Source organism: Brachypodium distachyon, chromosome 1 (genome assembly GCF_000005505.3).
Source record: "Brachypodium distachyon strain Bd21 chromosome 1, Brachypodium_distachyon_v3.0, whole genome shotgun sequence".
Lineage (NCBI taxonomy): Eukaryota > Viridiplantae > Streptophyta > Magnoliopsida > Poales > Poaceae > Brachypodium > Brachypodium distachyon.
In genome coordinates, this window is record NC_016131.3 from 35,511,646 (window position 1) to 35,530,863 (window position 19,218).

At 52.5% G+C, this 19,218-nt stretch overlaps 1 protein-coding gene across 1 annotated transcript; it reads right to left on the bottom strand.

Annotated features, from left to right (window-relative positions):
• Positions 1-3,489: 3,489 nt before the first annotated feature.
• On the bottom strand, positions 3,490-4,456 carry LOC104581549. Its single transcript, XM_010229345.3, has one exon. The coding sequence runs from the start codon at positions 4,024-4,026 to the stop codon at positions 3,700-3,702; it is 327 nt and encodes a 108-aa protein (XP_010227647.1). The 5' UTR covers positions 4,027-4,456; the 3' UTR covers positions 3,490-3,699.
• Positions 4,457-19,218: the final 14,762 nt, after the last annotated feature.

Genomic DNA, 19,218 nt, shown 5'->3' on the forward strand with positions numbered 1-19,218 from the left:
ACCATTCTGCAAATAGCTACTGTCTAAGTTATTCAAAACTGAAATTAAACAGTGCCAAAATATTACACACGTTGTGACGATTCCAGAAAGGTGTGGATCGTAAATTTTGGACAAACGGTTTCAAAGATATGGGGTTTTGAAGTTGTAGGGGCTTTTCTGCAAAATTGCATTATCCAAATCGGCCGAATTAAAATAAAAAGAAAAACCCTGCCACGTGGCATGGCGGGACTGGCTGGTTTCTAGGGTTCCGGCCGGTGGCGGCGCGAGCGAGCGGCGCGGGGCAGCGCGCGGGCGCGGGCGGCGGCGCGGGGCGCAGGATGCGGCGGGCGGAGCGGGGTGGCGCAGGCGGTGGCGCGGGCACGGACGGCGCGCGGAGGGCGGCGGGCGCGGGCGGCGCACGGGCGCGGGGCGGAGCGCGGGCGCGGCGACGGCGGGCGGCGCACGGGCGGCGCGGAGGCGGCGACCGGAGGTGGCGCGACGAGCGGGCGGCGGCCGGCGCTGAGGAAGATGGCCGGCACGGGCGGCCGGAGGCGGCGGCGGCGGCCAAACGCAAAGGCGAGCGCGTCACGGCGTTCGAGACGGGGAGAGGAGAGAGGCTAGGGGAGTGGCGCGGGCGGAAGCTCACCGGAACGACGGCAAAACGCGAAGAACGGCGACGTTCGTGAAGAACGTTGGCGAGAAAGTAAATCCTAACCGATGCGAAATTGGGCGAGCAGTTTGGGGGAATTGGTAGAGGAGTTCGAGGGCTTCGATATGACGCGCGGGGTTTTGGATTTGGTGGTTCGTGCGCGAAGAAATCGGAACGGATTCGTGGGCAGTTCGCGGGGCGTGCTCTGCATGGACTCCGGAGGAGGCAGTTGGAGAAGATGACGCGCGGGGTCCACCGGTCAGTGAGGGTGGCCGGGCGGTTCGGGCTGGGCCGGTTCGGTTCGATCCGGTCCGGCCGGTTTGACCTGTTCGGTTCGGTTTTTCCTTTTCTTTTATCTATTTTCTGATTTTGAACCTCAAAATTGATTCGGAGCTCCAAATCACTCCAAATAAAATGCAACAAAATTTGTAAAATCATATTTTCATATGATCTAACTTTTGGAACAAGAATTTCCTCAAAATAAAATATATAAAAATACATTTGCCTATAAAATGGCTTTTGGGCCCTTAGGCTATCGAAACAAATTATTTTTCAAAATACTTTCAAAAGCCAATTATGGGATAGCTCTATGTATGCATTAAATCCTTTTTTACCACGATACCCTATTGAGTTAAAATGCAAATACTCAAGAGCAAGATCAACGACCAAAATCAAATAAAGGCGTTTGAGCAAAAGGGTTTTCTGAGCAAATTTTAGGGTTTTGAAAGTGATCAAATGCAAGGGTGACATGATGCTCATGATATGCAATGCATATGAAGGGTTTTGAAAATTGGGATGTTACATAACATGCCCCTCAAGATCACACTTTTGACATATCATCTTCTTAGCAGGTAGGTTCTGATTCTGTACCAAAGACATGGAACTATCAGACATCTTGGCCGTCGCCGATGTATCTCTAGAGCTTGAAGCCACCCCCCTTTTTCTGAGATGACTGCTCCATCATTGTCGTCGTCTGTCCCCCCCGCCGAAGACGGTTGTGACCCAGCCAAAGTAAACTGACCCTGAAAGCTACCCTGCGGCCGTATCCCTCCTTGAAGGGTACCTTGCATCTGGTTCTGAAATTGCATCTGGGGCGGTATCTCTTGGCCACCCGAAGGATAGAACTGCGGTCCTCCTGCATAATCTCCGCCCCAGAACTGCGGCGGGCCTTGCCAACCCCTGCCATGTCCCTCCTACCAATTCTGCCAACCTCCATCCATCCCACGCCCTCTACTATCACCAAACCACCCAAAACCACCACCGCCGTAGTTACCTCTCCCCGCCATTAGCAGAGTCAAGCACTGCACCAGCGACCAGATCAACCAACCCCAGGCACAACCCCCAACTTTCCCCCTCCGCCACCTCACCCTCAAATCTATGGAATCGCTCTCCACCCCAAGGTGTTTCCTTATCCTTCTAGGTGTCGGTCGACTCAAACCTAAAAACCACAATGAAGAGGGAGCGGCCTTACCAGATACTACCTGAAAAACCCCGCCTTTGAAAGGAAGGATCGCCGTTGAACCACAACACGTGGTCGGTGTAGATCCCCCACCCCCCACCACCGCTTTTTGGTCCTCCAACTTTTTGACCTCCAGATCTATCTCGAAAGCACCACCGAGGGCCGCCGCCCCAACCAACACACTCCCGATGATCGTGCAGTGATCTCCAAGCGACTTCCCATTAGAAGAGATCTGACAAATCGAGATCTCTCTGTGGAGAAGTCCAGTCGCCCGGAGATCGCCATCACGATCGCCAAGGAGCGAGAGCGAGGATGACATCATCCCCTCTACCTAGCTAGCTCTATGGTATCTCTAAGAGATGCACTGCTTTTTTCTTTTTCATCTTTGCTGGATTTTTGTAACTTTGGCCATCGGCCTCTTCTTGTTTAATGGAATCTTAGCAGCTCTCCTGCTAACTTCAACCAAAACAGTCGACAACACACGTCACTGGTTGACTGGCTATTCATCAGCCCGACAACGTCTCCTTGGCACGGCTTTAAGTTCATAGCACAGTTTCAGAAGCAAACCAGCTTCTCATTGATTATCAATGCATCAATTTATCTAGATATATCGCTCTTGAACTGTGTGGTCATCCGAAGGGCCTGTATAAATCCCCAAAGACAAGATAACCTGCTTAATCCTACTCAAGCAATAAATCACGAGAGATCACCTGCGGACAATTTTATGTCTTATTTTTTGTTACATATTTAAAATTATGCAGTACCATTCCTCTGAAGAAAAGCACGAGGGGAACATCAATTGTGTTTCCCACAGAACATACATAAGCACCATCTCGTTTATCATTTTGAAAATATCAGCAATGACTGAATAAACATAAAAGCAAATTAACAGCCAACACAATTTAGCAAAAGATTAAAGCATCAAAGTATAAATACTCCCTCCGTCCGTGAATTTATATAGATTGTTATACAAATTCATGTCACTGGAGAGAGTACATGTTTGTATCTAACTGAATGCGAGTCGCACGTTCTGTCCTTCTCCTGCCTCTCTACTGCAGTGGCGATTGCCGTCCTGCCGAAGCAGATTATCAAGATCTTCCAGTGGCCCGTGATTGGCTCCAGATTTACGACCAATCAGCATTCAACTGTTTATCTGGCAGTAGCACAGATGAGTTTTGTAGTTTCACTGTCCGCGAATTAACCAAGACACTGAAAACCCTTCGACAGGCCTGCAATCCTCCATACAAGTGCAGGGAATGATCTAAAAAGATTAACCTCCGTGCTAGTACGGAGAGTGTTGGCTTTGCAGACAGACCTGGAGAAGCGGATCTCTCTCTCTCTCTCGTTTTGGGACACTAGAAGAGAAGCAGATCTCGAACTCCGCCTTGTCAAGATAAGTTACTGCACAAATCCTGTTTCCAATTCAGTATCGTGACACCAAAAATCAATGAAAAACCAATTTCACGTCTTGATTTTCTATACCAGCAGCCCATTTCCTATCATGACGAATACATAAATGAGGAAACCAACTAATCCAACCGAATCGAGTCCAATGAATCATTGGACAATGACAGAAAAAATGAGAATAATACAAATCCTGTACAGTAACAAGCTATCTAAACCACTTCCGGAGCGAGTATCTGACCGGCTTCGATGCCGCACCACCAGCTGCAAGCCCATTCTTTATGGCCGGCTGCGCCTGGGGGACCTCCGCGGTCACCTCCGGCGGCTGCGGCAGTTCTTGCTGCAACACGGGAACCGCAGACTCCACAGCAACGAAGAGGTTGGTGATGTCCCTGAGCGGCACCCGCCTCCGCGCCTTGCTGAGCCGCTTCAGCTTGCAACTCTTGACAGCTATGCCATGAAGGCGGCCAACGGCGGAGGACGGAGCAGTTGCAGGCGGCAGGTTCTCCTTGTTATCGCTGCGGTCAACTGCCATCTCAGGTATGACGAGCTGCCTGCCGCTCTTAGATTTGGGGCTCGGTGATGTACTGGGCGGCGAGGTGGCTCTGTTGGAGCTTGGGATGGGATGCAAGGATCTCCATGGCTATTTGTAACGGAGGTAGTAGGACGGAGAAGTAGGCAGGAGGATTCAAGATTTGAGTTTCGGGGGGGAATTTTTGGCTGGGGTGGGGAGGCGTGGAGGGAGGGGACGGATCTGTGTTTCTTGCCGTTTTTGGATGGAATTTGCGCGAAATGTTTGAAGGGAAATTGGGATTGGCGGCGAGGAAGTGGCAGACGGTTCCTGAAAATTTCTGCCCGCAGGGCAGCTAGGAGGGAGATTTGAAATTATTTTGAGTCTGCGAACGAGCCAACGAGGCAGAGGCTGGTGTGAGTGCGATTCTGTTTCGTGACGCCAAAATGGGCAGGCGGCCGCTTGGTAGCTCGTGGCGGGCTGTGGGCGCGCGGGCAGGTGCGCCATTGAATTCTGAACTGATGCGGCGTGGCGGGTTCGTTTTTGGACGTTCTGAGTTGAAAATTAATTGGCCGCGGTTCGTTGCAAGTTTTGTTTTTAAAACTAGTTGATTCCCAACGCGTTGCTGTGGGAACATCAGTTGATCCTTGGTGGAAAACAAAAACAAACAACATCTTAAGAGCTGTTTTCAACGCAAATGATGAATTTTTCACTGGACTTGAGACTACCGTACACAAATAGCCTCACTTCATCCTCTCACGTTAAGATGCCGCAACAGCTGAATCGAAGAGGATCAGGATTTTGATTTTCAAAATATAGCACCGGAATTTGGAAATTTATCTAACCTGTTTTGATCCTTACAAATGCATAACCAATTGTACACTATTAGGAACCTTTGCAGATGCAAATGAAAGTACAGAAGATTTACCTAATATACATAAACACCAATAGATGTACATGTAGAATTCAGCCTACTAAAAACTTCATAAGTCGCAATTAATAGCCAAGTAGTTTTTTATGAAACCGGACTTCCATTCATTAAACAGCAGTGGAATATTCATGCTGAATACAACTTGTTAAAGCCACCGGCACCTGGGATTCCCAGTAGTATTTGCCAAACGGCTTACAAAACAGATCTCAAAAGAAAACAAAATTCCTAGCAATCTCCTCCATTTGGATTAGTATCGGCAAGATAGCTGGTCTGTTCTTCTTCCTTGTCTTCCAGAGCTTAGTGAACACCTGCCAATCAGATTTGACCTTTGAATCCTCAATAGAACCACACAAGAACACCCCAACACGGCAAGCTAGTGCTTCTGCTGTTAGAGGATCAGCGATATGCTCCTACCAGATTGATTTAGCGCAAACAAAAATGAGCCATTTTTGTCCCTGACCACATAGCCCGAGGACCCCGAGGGTATTCACATCAAAACCAGCATCTACATTCACTTTGAGAAAATCAGCTGGAGGTGGTTGCCAAGTAGAGGACTTTTTGTTTGGATTTGGAGATTTCAGAGATCTTGTGCTCTATATGAGATCACGTACTTGCTGTACCGACAGCCCATCTGCAAACTTTATCAATACATGGGGAGGTGATTCTCCTTTTCCCCGAGGCGACGTTGAGCGAGAGGATAACCCCATTGCTGGCGACGGCGGCGATGGGGGCCGGTCATCTCCACCACGTCTGCCTCAGACCCCATCCGTTCTCGACTTGGCGAGCTACTGTACCAGATGAACGAAGGCAAAAGGTGGAGTCGGGGGAGCAGGGACAGCGGGAACACAGGGCGGCAGGGAGCAGGGGTGCGAAAGAACCATAGGGTGTTGTCGGGGGAGACGGCAGTTCCGTTCCACCGTCTAGAGGAGGACGGCCGTGCCAGTGGCTGGAGATCGATCGAGCGGCTGGCAGCTCGGACAGGGGAGGCGGGAAGTCGAGGCGACAGGACCTCTGCGGCGTTGGGGAACATAGCGGTTTCGTTCCACCGGCCAGAGGAGGGCGGCCGCGCCATTGGCTGGAGATCGATCGAGCGGTGGCGGCAGCGTCGATCTAGAGGGGCAGGGAGCTCGGAGCGGCGGCGGTTTCGGGACTCAGCGTGTGCTTGCGAGGGTCGTTCATGGGCTGGCTGCTCTGGACGCAAGATTGCCTCGGTGGGCTGGACGTGATGGCCAACATATCAGCTGGAATAAATCTGGAAATTAGAACGGGAAATAGATGAAAATTAGAAAAGATAAACGCTGACGTGGATAGGCTGCATGTGCAGCTTGCTAAATTAACTGCATTTAGTGGGCTTCAACTTTATAGAGTTTATAGATTAGACTGACTTGGTTAGCCTGTGAACTGACGCCTCGCCGCCGTCCGGCCTGCCATATTTTTGGGCCATATGGGGGCACCTGCGCAAAGAAAAATTTTGGGGCCTTCCGCGTCCCAGCCGGGCCCTCGATAATAGATTCGAAACAAATTTAAATTTGGCGACTTTTTATCAAAATAAAGTTCGGCGAGATTTCATAAAGTTCGGCGACATTTCATTAAACTTGCGATAATTTGCATAATAAAAAAAGGTTTTTTTTTATTTCTGTGCCCCTCCTTCCTTAGCTGTACTCAGTTATACCCGAGGCTAGAAACAGTGCTCGCTGCTAGACTTGTTCGTTTCGTGATTCCTCGCAAATGCCCTCACGGAGCATCTGCTAACTTTCAAGCCCCTTTGACCGTTTGGTTCTGACGGGTGGGCCGCGGGGAGTGCTGTCAGGTGGCCCGGAGCCGCGTTTCTAGCGTGTGGGGTTGCGAGGAGAAAGTGCAAGCGGGCAAGTCTTAACGGGTCTGGTTACCTTACATGCGGGCCACGTCCTGACAGGTGAGGGTGGTTGACTTAACTTACCTGTGGGGCGATGAATAAAAGTGACAGGTGGGTTCGTTGCCTATCTCTCTCATCCCTTTCCCAAATATGCCGCCGCCCCCGCCAAAATACGCCTCCGTGCTCGCCCTGGCAACGGCGCCGCCAGATATGCCTCCGTGGGCTCGCCGGCGAGACTTGCGAAGGGAAGCCTATCTCTCTCATCCCTTTCCCAAATACGCCGCCGCCCCCGCCAAATACGCCTCCATGCTCGCCCTGGCAACAGCGCCGCTGGATACGCCTCCCTGGGCTCGTCGGCGAGACTTGCGAAGAGAAGCCTATCTCTCTCATCCCTTTCCCAAATACGCCGCCGCCCCCGCCAAATACGCCTCCGTGCTTGCCCTGGTAACGGCGCCACCAGATACGCCTCCGTGGGCTCTTCGGCGAGACTTGCGAAGGGAAGCGGCGTCTACATAGCCTAATCGAAGAAATCAAAAACACACCTGTAATGGTAAATTATGGAAGCCCTAATCGAAGAAAGCAAAAACACACATCTAATGCTAAATTATGGAAATGATCACATCACAGGCAGTTCCATATAGCGGTTATTACAATCACGCCACAGCAATTCATCATCATAAAACATCCAATGCAAATTCTAACAATTAATGACATTAATATAAAACTTTATAATCACAACGACGCGGCCGATCACTCCTGGCCGCCGGCTTCCTCATCCGTTGCCACGCCAGGCTGGGGAGGCCCCTCCACAGGCGCCACCTCCGGCACGACGTACGGGAGGCCGTGCATTTGGCCGGCATGGTGGAACGTGTTTGCCGTGTTGGTGTACACATTTGTGCTGCAGCCTATGTGTGACAAAGATATTAAGCTGGCTATGTTTGCTGTGAAGACGAAGAAGATCCAACACGCAAAGTCGAAACCGAGGACGGTTTCATCTCAAGTTGGGGGGCATAATGAGGGGAGGATATCGACTACCCCTACTATTTCACCAACTCCATATATTCTGAAGTTTGGATCTTTTTGCGTTGAAGTTTCCGATAAGGAAGAGGTGAAGCCCAATTTTAGAACACCACCAGTTTTGAAGTTTGGTTCCGTTTAGGATTTGAGTTGTTCGAGTCTTTTATTTCCTTAAATTCTGAAGTGTTTAACTTTATTTTTGTTTGATGGTTTTTGGGCCTGTCCAAAACCACTTTGAGTCAGCCTTTGGGCCGTAGTTGTGGCGTGGGCCCTGGCCCACCCGATTAGGGTTAGAATCACCCTATAAAGGGTTTTTTGTAGCCATCATTGTAGGGGAGTTGAATTTTCGAGATTAAGAACAGACCAGAAAAGTCACAATGTTTGGGGGCGCATATCGTCGTGTTTGCTTGCTGATCTTGAAGATCTGATGTTATGCCCTGTAGTGGAGTTGATTCTAATCAGTTCCAACGTGAGGAATTGAAGCGATTTGATCTGGATTACTTAAAATTTATTTCGCTCGGTTGCTGATCTGCTTGTCCGTCGATCGCCGTGAAAGATTGAGCCTAAAACCCTTTTGGATCATGTTGATCCTTATCATCTTGGTATCAGATTCGTCAAGTTCCTCACGATGATTCTCTGGTGAGAATTATCTACTGGGAGTCCTCGTCCGATTCTGACTAGAAGTCAACGTCCGATTCCGCCTGGGAGTCCTTGTCCAAGTCGGCGCCTGGGAGTTTTTCGTTCTGGACACCTCGTTTGAGTCGAATTCCTCCTGGACTCTTTGGCCGCAACCCAAGATAAAGATTGGATCCCGATCTATTCCGGTCCTACCGATCTGAATATTGCCACCGTACCATTGCAGATTTTCTCGTCCTTCTTTGCACGAGATGGTGACTTCCAAGACCGGGGAAAATTCCGTCGCCGCTATAGATGAGCCACAGGAACTCGAACCACCCGTTTTTGCTGCAGATTTGGCTCCCAATGTTCGGGCTGGTTTTGATAGCACTTGCGATTTTATTCGTCGGAGTCATGCCGCGCTGACGGAACAGATTGCGCAGTTAGCTACCCGGATAGATGCATTGGGCGATGCTCCTGCCAGTGCACATCCTCACGACGTGGTTCATCACCGCCCTGCTGAACAACAGCATCGTCCACACGTGGGCTACGCTGCTGATGGAGAATTTGAAGATGATGTACCAGAACAACACCCGTTTGTTGCTCGTCCTGCAGGCGTTCTTCGTGGACAACCACCTGTTCGTGATCAAGTTGGTCATGCTTTTCGCGTTCCCCATGATGATGGTGGTTTTGGGCGTATCAGATTGTCCATACCTCCGTTCTCGGGTGATCGTGGACCGGAAGATTATTTGGAGTGGGAGATGCATATGGATCAGATTTTTGCTTCCTATCATTATAGCGAGGAAAGGAGACTTCAACTTGCTGCGGTTGAATTTACTAGTTATGTGCTAATTTGGTGGAATCAGATTCTTCGTATGCATACTCGCCCAACGTCGTGGAGAGGTATGAAAGACATCGCTTTGTTCCTGAACATTGCAAGAGAGATATGTACAATAAATTGCAGCAGCTCACTCAAGGCACAAAATCTGTGGATGAGTACTACAAAGAGATGGAGTTCCTGATGATCCGTACAGGAACAAGGGAGGACCCGGAGGCCACAATGTCTCGCTTCTTTAATGGCCTGAATATTGAGGTGCAAGATCGTGTGGAGATGGTTAGCTATTATGATATTCAGGATCTTGTGCATCAAGCTGAGCGTGCGGAGCAACAATTCAAGCGACGTCAAGTTGTAGCTCCTGCAAATTCATGGCGTCGTGCACAGACCGAGGCTGCTGGTTCTAGTGCTAAGCCGACACCTTTGTCACGCTCCAATCATGTTTCTCCCAATGAGGCACTAAAATCAGGAGTGTCCAAAGCTGCACCTAGTACACACTCCACCTCTTCCATTGAGTGTTTTACTTGTGGAGGCCGAGGACACATGAGGCGTGATTGCCCTAACACAAAAAGGGTGATGCTTACACTGGATGGCTATGTCTCTGCTAGTGATGATGACAAGGTTGATGTGCCCTCTACGGTGGAGTCGGAAGATCATGATAACTTCGATGCGTATCCCGAGGATGCTGCTCCTAATTGCACTAACTTGATGGTGCAGCGTGTACCCAAAGATCGCATAGAAGGACAAGGACAACGCTGGAATATATTTCAAATCCAATGCACAGTCAAGAACATCGCTTGCAAGATGATTATCGATGGTGGAGCTACACCAATATTGTTAGCAAGAGTTTGGTGGATTCTCTTTCATTGCCCACATGGAAACACCCACAGCCACATTGTGTTCAGTGGTTGTACAATTCCGGGAAGCTGAAGGTGACACATAAGGTGCGCCTAAAATTTACGGTGGGTACTTATGAAGACACGGTGGTATGCGATGTTTTGCATATGGATGCTTATCATGTGCTGCTAGGCAGTCCGCGGCAATTTGATAAATGTACCACGCATCAAGGGAGATCCAATGTTTATTCTTTGTGGCATCAAGGGAAGCGTCATGTGCTGCAGCCTATGTGTGACAAAGATATTAAGGTGGGTACGTTTGTTGTGAAGACGAAGAAGATCCAACACGCAAAGTCGAAACCGAGGACGGTTTCCTCTCAAGTTGGGGGGGGGGGGGGGATGATGAGGAGAGGATATCGACTACCCCTGCTATTTCACCAACTCCATATATTCTGAAGTTTGGATCTTTTTGCGCTGAAGTTTTCGCTAAGGAAGAGGTGAAGCCCAATTTTAGAACACCACCAGTTTTCAAGTTTGGTTCAGTTTAGGATTTGAGTTGTTCGAGTCTTTTATTTCCTTAAAGTTTGAAGTGTTTTACTTTGTTTTTGTTTGATGGTTTTTGGGCCTGTCCAAAACCACTTTGAGTAAGCCTTTGTGCCGTAGTTGTGGCGTGGGCCCTGGCCCACCCGATTAGGGTTAGAGTCGCCCTATAAAGGGTTTTTGGTAGCCGTCTGAAGCGATCCTCCTCCTTACAAGGGTTTGATCTCTGTGCTTACTGTGCTAGTCCCTGAATCGACTCACTAGCACACACAGTTTCATGATGAAATATACGGAAACAAAGGTCAAAAGTACTGTATTACATCGCATCATCCAGAATTTAAATAGTACTTACAACCTCGCATGACCTCTTGGGCCAGCATAAAACAAATATTGTTTCATCATCATAAAACAATGTTTCAAAACTGCAGCGGAAAAGAGTAGAACAAAAGGGCCTCAACTACTCAAAGGTGAGAGCATGTTGGAATGTAAGCACATGACCCACGACAAAACGACGAACCTTACTCATCGTCGGATCCACCTGCATTTTTAATTCCAGCCACTACGTGGTCAATACATTTGAATGTATTGGCAAGTTCACTAGAGTTATAAACGACCTACCAAGTACATGCATAATTTGGCTAGGTGGAGTTTGGCTGTTTGCATAAAATCTTCATTGTTCAATCCTATCATTTTTAAACAAATAGTTTTGAATTCTATTGGACATGGGGTAGAAACACCCATGCTCCTATTAACCTAGGCACATTGAGTAGAAACATGCATGCTCCTACCCAGTTCAAACCATTCATTTTCTTAGGAAATTGGAATGGGTGAGACCTTCCTTAAAGCCCCAATATCTAGTTCCTCATAATTGTCCGTAACCGGGGACACGGCTAAGTACTTAGTTTGACACTCTCGAGAGGTGGTACACTTTACCCACAAGAAATTGACGTGTTAATCCCTTGCTGTCCTCAGGATAGAGTAGCAACGGCATCGACTACAGGAATTTTCAGAACATAATCCCCCAGACCACCTGAGGGATGCGTCCCCACCTACACTGCTACATACCGATGTCACCTCGGATCCGGGTTTATATTTCTTACATCCATCCTGGCAGAGCCCATAATACCATGTGGTTGTACTGGAAGCTACTAAACAGGAAACTAGTCCAGTCTCTGGTTACCCCGGGTGGCATTCCTCAGTTGTAACGCGGGCGCTCCCATAGAAATGGTGAGACGACTCATAGAAATGGACCTGACGTCGCATACATCTCCACTTCCTCAAAGCAGCCCACCCAAGACGGTTCATTGAATTACTTGTTTTGCCATATACTAGGAAAACTATATTGTAATTCAATAGTATCACATTGTAATAATACCACCCTCATTTATTATCGTAGCATAGCATTTTACTACTACGATGGCAATTGGTGGTGAGGATATGGTAAGGGTATCCTATACTAGGAAAAGTCATAGCTACCATAGATACAATAATAATCCTAACAATGCAACTAATGAAAAAAAAAACTAGTGCATAATAAAATAATAGGATGATGGTCAAAGTGAACTTGCCTTCATAGTAGTTGGTATTCAAACACTCTTCGCAATCACACAGTTCGCTCTCCGAGAAAACTAATCAAATACAAACATTGCATACATAAACACACAATACAATCAAGAGTATAAATGTATGCCATGATGCAATGTAAAACATGTGACATGAGCTTGGTTTATTTTATTTGGGTGATCTACCAATCCTAAGCAAGTAATTAAAACAAATGCATTAGGGTTTTAACTAAAAAGGCAATGGCTAGTGTTTCAACCCTAAAATAAAGTTTTATCTGCATCTGCAAAGAAATTTAATTCAAAATATTTATTTCTCTGTCCTAATGGACAGAGGATAATAAAATAAAATTTTGGGCACTGGTTTCATTCAAAAAGGACTTCTAAATAATTAGTTATGATTTAAATGGTATTAAATCTTATTCTTTAATTTGAATGTGATTCAAAAATTAAAATTTGAAAATGGACAGTGCAAAAAGATTCTACATTTCCTAAGGATTCCAAAAAGGTGTGCATCATCAAATTTGGCCAAACAGATTAAAAGATATGATTATTTGAAGTTACAGGGGCTTTTCTGTAAAAGTGCCATTTCTAATTATTCCGGGATTAAAATTTTATTCTCGTTTTATTTAGGCAGTGACACGTGGCCGCTCCTGATTGGTTGATACCGGTTTGGTTAAAAAGAAATAATCCGATCTAATCTACACCGTTGATCAAGATCCAACGGTCGGGATCTCACCTCCGGGAACCTAGGGTTCCGGCGAGCGTCTCCTGTGAGGCTGGCGTGACGGGGAGGGGCTGGGTCGACGTGGCGCGGCACGGCGAGGTCGGGGACGCGGTCGGCGGTGCTTGGGGACGGCGGACGCTTCGCCTAGGACGGAGACAAGCGCGGCGGCGGTCGGCGACGGGCGGCGGAGCTTTGGGCTTGGGTCGTCGGGGCGCAGGAGGGCACGAAAGCGAAGACAGCGCGGGTCATGGTGTGCGCGCGAGAGAGAGGAAGACGAAGGAGCAAACGGCGACGAGGATGGCTCACCGAGCTCGTTGGCGTGACGCGAAGACGGCGGCGGCTCGCGTGCGGCTCCAGCGAAGAATTCCGGCGGCGTGGGCCCGTGCGGGCGTGGGGAAACAGAGGGAAAAGAAGCGCAGCGGCTAAAGCTTTATAGAGACGCGAGCGCGCGGCTTCGGGAAGGTCGAAATCGGCGTGGAGCGGCGATGGCGGCGGCGACTGCGCGCGTGGGTTGGGCGGTGTGACGCGCGGGGCTTTCCATCAGGGACGAAGAACCTGACGCGTGGGTCCCACGCGTCTACGGCAGCGGGCGCGCGCGCGTGCGGCGGGGTCGGTCGGGCTCGGTCGGGCACGGTCGGACTGGGCCGGTTCGGCCAATTTTGGCCGGGCCGGTCCGGTTTGCTCTTTTTTTTTTCTTTTAGCCCTTTTCTTTTTTTCTATTTTTCCTATTTCTATGATATCTTTTGACTTTGAACTCCAAATTGGTCCAAATAAATTACAGAAAATTTGTAAAATCATGTTCTATCATGATTCGACTTTTGGGAGTAATTTCCCCTCAAAATAAAATATATAAAAATACATTTGCTTTATAAATGCCTTTAGGGCTATCTAACTATTTAAATAAAATAGTTTCTAACTCCAAATAATTATCCAAAAATTATGGGATAGCTCATTTATGCAATAAACTCTTTTATAAATAAACCTTATTGGTTTGAAGATTCAAAGCTCAAATGGGTGTAAACCCTAGGGTTTAAAATAAAATAAAAATCTTTTAAATCCTTTTGAGATTCAAATTTAAATTCAAATATGTAACTGTGGCATGATGCTCATGGATGCAATGCATATGTGAAAGTTTGAAATTTTTGGGATGTTACACCATCGTTGTAGGGGAGTTGAATTTTTGAGATTAAGAACAGACCAGAAAAGTCACAATGTTTGGGGGCGCATATCGTCAGGTTTGCTTGCTGATCTTGAAGATCTGATGTTATGCCCTGCAGTGGAGTTGATTCTAATCAGTTCCAACGTGAGGAATTGAAGCGATTTGATCTGGATTACTTAAAATTTATTTCGCTCGGTTGCTGATCTGCTTGTGCGTCGATCGCCGTGAAAGATTGAGCCTAAAACCCTTTTGGATCACGTTGATCCTTATCATCTTGGTATCAGATTCGTCGGGTTCCTCACGATGATTCTCTAGTGAGAATTATCTACTGGGAGGTGTGGGAGGTGCGGGAGGCGGGGACCCGGAGGGGTTCTCGAACTTGTCAGCCACCGTCACGCGAGGTGACGCGCGCGGCATCTTGAATGCCTGCCAGCAGAAGGATCTGCGTCAGCACCTGGAGCACTGGCGCCAGCGCGAGGTAGAGCACCAACGCCCGCAGGAGCAGGAGGATGCTCCTATGGGCCTCGAGGACGGCTGCACTGCATTCATGCACGAGCTGCGGCGGGTGACATGGCCCCGCAAGTTCCGAGCACCCGCACTCGGTACATACGATGGGACAGTGAATCCCAAGGATTTCCTCCTGACCTACACATTGGGGATGCATGCCATCCGCGCCGACGACAAGGTCAGAGCCAACTGGTTCCCGATGGTCCTGAAGGTATCAGCAGAACCTGGCTGCTCAACCTGCCTGCTGGGTCCATCCCCACTTGGGCGGACCTGCGCGAGCAGTTTGTGAGCGGGTTCCAGGGTGGCTACAAGCGTCCGGGAACCATGGCGGAGCTGCACACTGTAGTGCAGAAGCCGGCAGAGACGCTACGGAGCTTCGTCAACCGCTTCTCCAGTCTCTCCCACTCCATCCCGGAGGCGGAGGCTGCCGCCATCGTCAACACCTTTGCCATTAATGTCCGCGACCCCAACATGCGCGAGAAGCTGAGCACGCATCGGATCCGGACGACGCAGGGTCTGTACGCCTTGGCGCACAAGTGGCCATGGCCGAGGAAGGACGCTTAGCACCAGAACTTGCAGCTAAAGCTGCCGCGAGCCCAGGAAAGAGCTCGCAGAAAAAGAGTTCCCGCCAGCGCAGCGGGAAGCAAGTCCTCGCCGCGGAGTCGGGGGCTGCTGCGAGGCCTGCAAAGAAGGCCTCGCCCGGTGGCGGGTTTGGCGGCAAGCATGGCGATGCGCCCCGCTGCCCCATCCACGCCAATTCCACCCACGACGCGTAGGACTGCCGCATTCTATAGGGTATCAAGCAGTGGCATGAACAGCGCCACGAGGAGCATCGAGTAGCCGGTGCTTGCTTCAACTGTGGTGACATCGGGCATCTCTCCTGAGATTGCCCGAACGACCTCAGAGCGGGGCTGAAGCCTGCCGACGGCAACGCTGGCAGGGAGGAAGCTCAGGGGGGACGCGGCCAGGCCCGCGCCGGCAGGGAACGCCCTCTGCGGGGACGAAAAAGGGCCCGCGCGGAGGAGCAGCGCGAGTCCGACTGCACCGACGGCGACGAGCCGGGCTTTCAGCGTCCCTGCTGCGTCCCTCAGGTAGACTTTCCCCAAGCAGCGAGGGCTGCTGTGGGGACGTCGTGAGGTCTTCGCCACCCGCGTCTGCCGGTGGTGGCGAGGATGTCACGGCGTCCCCACTGCACCCCTCGGAATAGGTTCCTCCGAAAGCAAGGGCTCTTCCAAAGGCGAGGGTTGCTGCGGAGACGCGGCGATAGCATCGTCATCGGTGCTTGTCGCCGGAGGCAATCCTGCTGCAGCGTTCCTGCCGCATCCCCTCAAACAGGCTCTCTCAGGGGCGACGTACCAGGCACATACCTTCGGCAAGCATACCGAGCACGAGACCAAACGAAAAGCTAAGTGCTTGAACCTGAACGATAGACTCTCTGAGAACTAAACGTAACTGAACACTGCCTCGCTAAGTGTGGCCCCGAAACCTGCGTGTAGCTGGGGTGTTAGAAGGACGCTTGCGGGGGGAGTGCGCTCCCCGTGCGGCTTCCGGGTCCGTCCCGGGAGGGCATGACTTGGAGTAGTTACCCTGCAAGCGGAGTGGCTCGCCACTACTGCGTGACCCCAGGTCGGCACTGCGGGTCCGTCCCGGGTCCCTGGTCCGGTCAAGAGTGAGACGCACGAGTCCCCGGCAACACAAAGCACAACACACAAGCGCAAAGGGGTCCACCCTGCGAGGCAGCCCCGGGAACAAGGAACAAAAATTAAACAGAACTAAAGAACTGGATTAACAAAGTAGCAAACGATTACATGAACTAATGAATTAGTAATTATTCAAACGGTGCCAAGCGCCATACATGCAGGAACGAAAATACAAGAGGATAACACAAGGAAACATCGAGGGCCGGCAGGAGGCCCTGGCAACTGGTTGGAGCGGCTTCCGCTGCGGGCTGCGGCAACTAGTTGCCGACGTCCTCAGCCGGGGGCTCCGGGGACGGCTCGGGGTCCGGCTTCCGCTGCATCCGCTCGACCATCTCGTCGACAAACCCACTCACTGTCCGACCAGGCGTCCAGCAGCCTCTCGAAGGGGAACTCCGGGTCCCGGAGGTGTACCCTCGGAAGGATCGTCCCGGCAACCTCCCTGGCGCAATTGGCAACCTCGTCAGCGCCAAACTTGGCAATCCAGACGTCGAGCGCCGCGAACTTCCCCACCAAGTCGGAGAAGAACAGGCTCAACGTGGAGACGTCCGTGCCGTCCACCTCCGCGGCCCGCAGCTCGAATCGAGGCAGCAGGTTGCGCATCGCTTGAGCGATCTTGAGCAGCTTCTCGGTCTCCAGCTGCCGCTGCCCGATCAGCGTGCCGTGGTGGAGCCGGGCATCGACCGTGGCCTTCTTGGCCCTTTGGAGGCAGCTCGCCAGCGACGCGAACTCCGCGGCCTGGGTCGCGTTGTCCTCGCCGGCCTTGGCGAGCTCCTCCCGGACAGCGGCCAGCTCGGTCTCGAGCCGGGCCGCTTTGTCCTTGGCGACGTTGAGCTGGATCTCATGCCGGGCTGCCGCGCCCGCCGCGCTTTCGGTGGCCTTGATCTGCATCTCCAGCTTGACGCACAGGCCTTGGATCTCGTTGAGATAGTTGGTGATCAGATCGCTCTTCTCGTCGATCCGAGCCTGGGCCGCAGCGAGCACCTCAGGGTGCTCCTTCTTGGTTTCCGCCTGAGCCGCCACCAGCGAATCCAGAGTTTCCTGGAGCTCGCACGCTGAACCTCCAGTTGCCGGTAGAGCTCATCTTTGAGGACGACCGGTGTGGCAGCATCCTCCAAGGCTTCCTGGGCAAGGCGCGCCTCCTCCCTGGTGAGGCGCGTCGCCTCCCTCCGCCGGGAGAGCTCCTGCCGCTCCTTCTCCACGGCCAGCCACAGCTCGCCCAGCTTGCTCTTGGCGATCGCGTGGTGCTCCCTCACCTCGTTGAAGGAGGTGACGAAGGCCAGCTGCTGGTACTTTACAGCATCAAGGAACCGGTGCCGCCGGTCGAACACGCTCGGATCCTAAGTGATGGGATTCCAAGCCACCCCGGCAAGGGTGCCGAGGTCGGTGTCGAAGGTGGCGGCCGACGACGATGAAGCCCCCGCCGCCACCATATAGCTGGGCGAGGGGTCGTCCGCTTGCGGCGGAGCATTTTGTTGCTCCTCCTCCGCAACCTCCCCCTCACCCGCGCTCGGGGACTGCGGGGCTGGTGAGGTTGCCGCGCCCCCGGCAGGGGCCGCCCCCTGCTGGGCAGCAGAAGAATCTGCGCCGGCGGCGTCTGGGCCGCGGGTGCGTCGCCGGATGCCGTCCAAGGGGCGGCGGAAGTCGCCGCGGCCGCTGCGGCTGGCGCAGCAGGGCTTGGCGTGGGGACTGCCTCCGGCCCCTCCGCCGTCCCCGTAGCCTCGACGTCGGAGTCGAGGTCAACCACTGTAGCGCCCGCTTCCGGTGCGGGCGTGCTCGGGCTTGCAATAGCGAGAAGTATGAGAAGTGGGAAGCTAAACGAGTTGCTCGGAGGCGGACGCGGGGGGCTCTGGATGATTACCTTGCAGGGCCGTTGGGCTTGTGGGGGGGAGTCTCCCCTTCCTCCTCCGTCCCGGTAAGGAAGCGGGAAGAAGCTGTACCTGTTGCCGGCACCACCTCCATCGGGGCGGGGTTGCCGGCAGATGCGGGGGCGGCGCCGCTGGCCCCAGTGTCGACCGGGTCGGCGCCGCTGCCAGCGTCCATGCACGCCTTCTTGCTCGGCGCGGCAGGCGGGGAATCGTCCCTCTCCCTCTTGCCGGCGCTTGCCGACGAATCAGCCATCGGGGGGGTGTGCCGGAGCGCCCCGGAAGACCCCCTGAGCGGGCGGGGCCGTGGGTGCCCGTTGGGTTGCCGCGGCCCGGGGCACCGCGGGAACCGTCGAAGGGGCCGCCGCGACGCCGGGGGCCTTCGCTGGTGGGGCGGCCGCCGCGGCTTCGGCAGCTGCGGCGGAGGTAGCTGCCGTCGGGTCGCTGGCGGGCGCTGCCGGGGTGGGCACCGCCGTGGCTCCGGCAACCGCGGCGGGGGTGGTCGCCGCTGAGGTGCCGGCGGACGCCCCCAAGGCGGCTGCCGTCGCGGAGCTGGGAGCCGCCGCAGGGGCGGTTGCCGCCGCAGCCCCCGCGAAGGTAGCTGTGGCCGCTGCGTGCGCCCTAGATCTGCGCACGATCAGGGGCGTGTCGTCACTGTCCACGGGGACGACTACCCGGGTCGCGGCAGGCTGGCCCACCTCGTCGTCCGAGGACTGAAGGGAGGGCCAGCTAACCTCTGACTCACTCCCGCTCTCCTCAAGCACCTGTTTCCCGCGAGTTGCAGGCAGAGGAGCGCACGGGGTCCGAGTGGGGGAGTCGTCCATCAGCCCCACTTGTTGCAGGGTGGGAAGGAGGCGATGATGTCATTAGGCCCCGGAACGCCGGCGTGGATGGAGATAACCCTCGGCGGAAACCCCGTGGCGGGGACATCCTCGCCGGAGATCCCCTTCACCCACACCTGGAAAGATTCCCGGTCCACGCCCTCACGGTGGAGGCGTGTCCTGTCTCCGGACCCCATGTACATCCACGCGGGGCGGGAGCGCAGTTGGAGCGGCGCAACTCGTCGGCTAATG

Excerpts from the sequence above, each read along its gene's own strand:
- LOC104581549 (XM_010229345.3), bottom strand. The coding sequence starts at position 4,026 with ATGGCAGTTGACCGCAGCGATAACAAGGAGAACCTGCCGCCTGCAACT.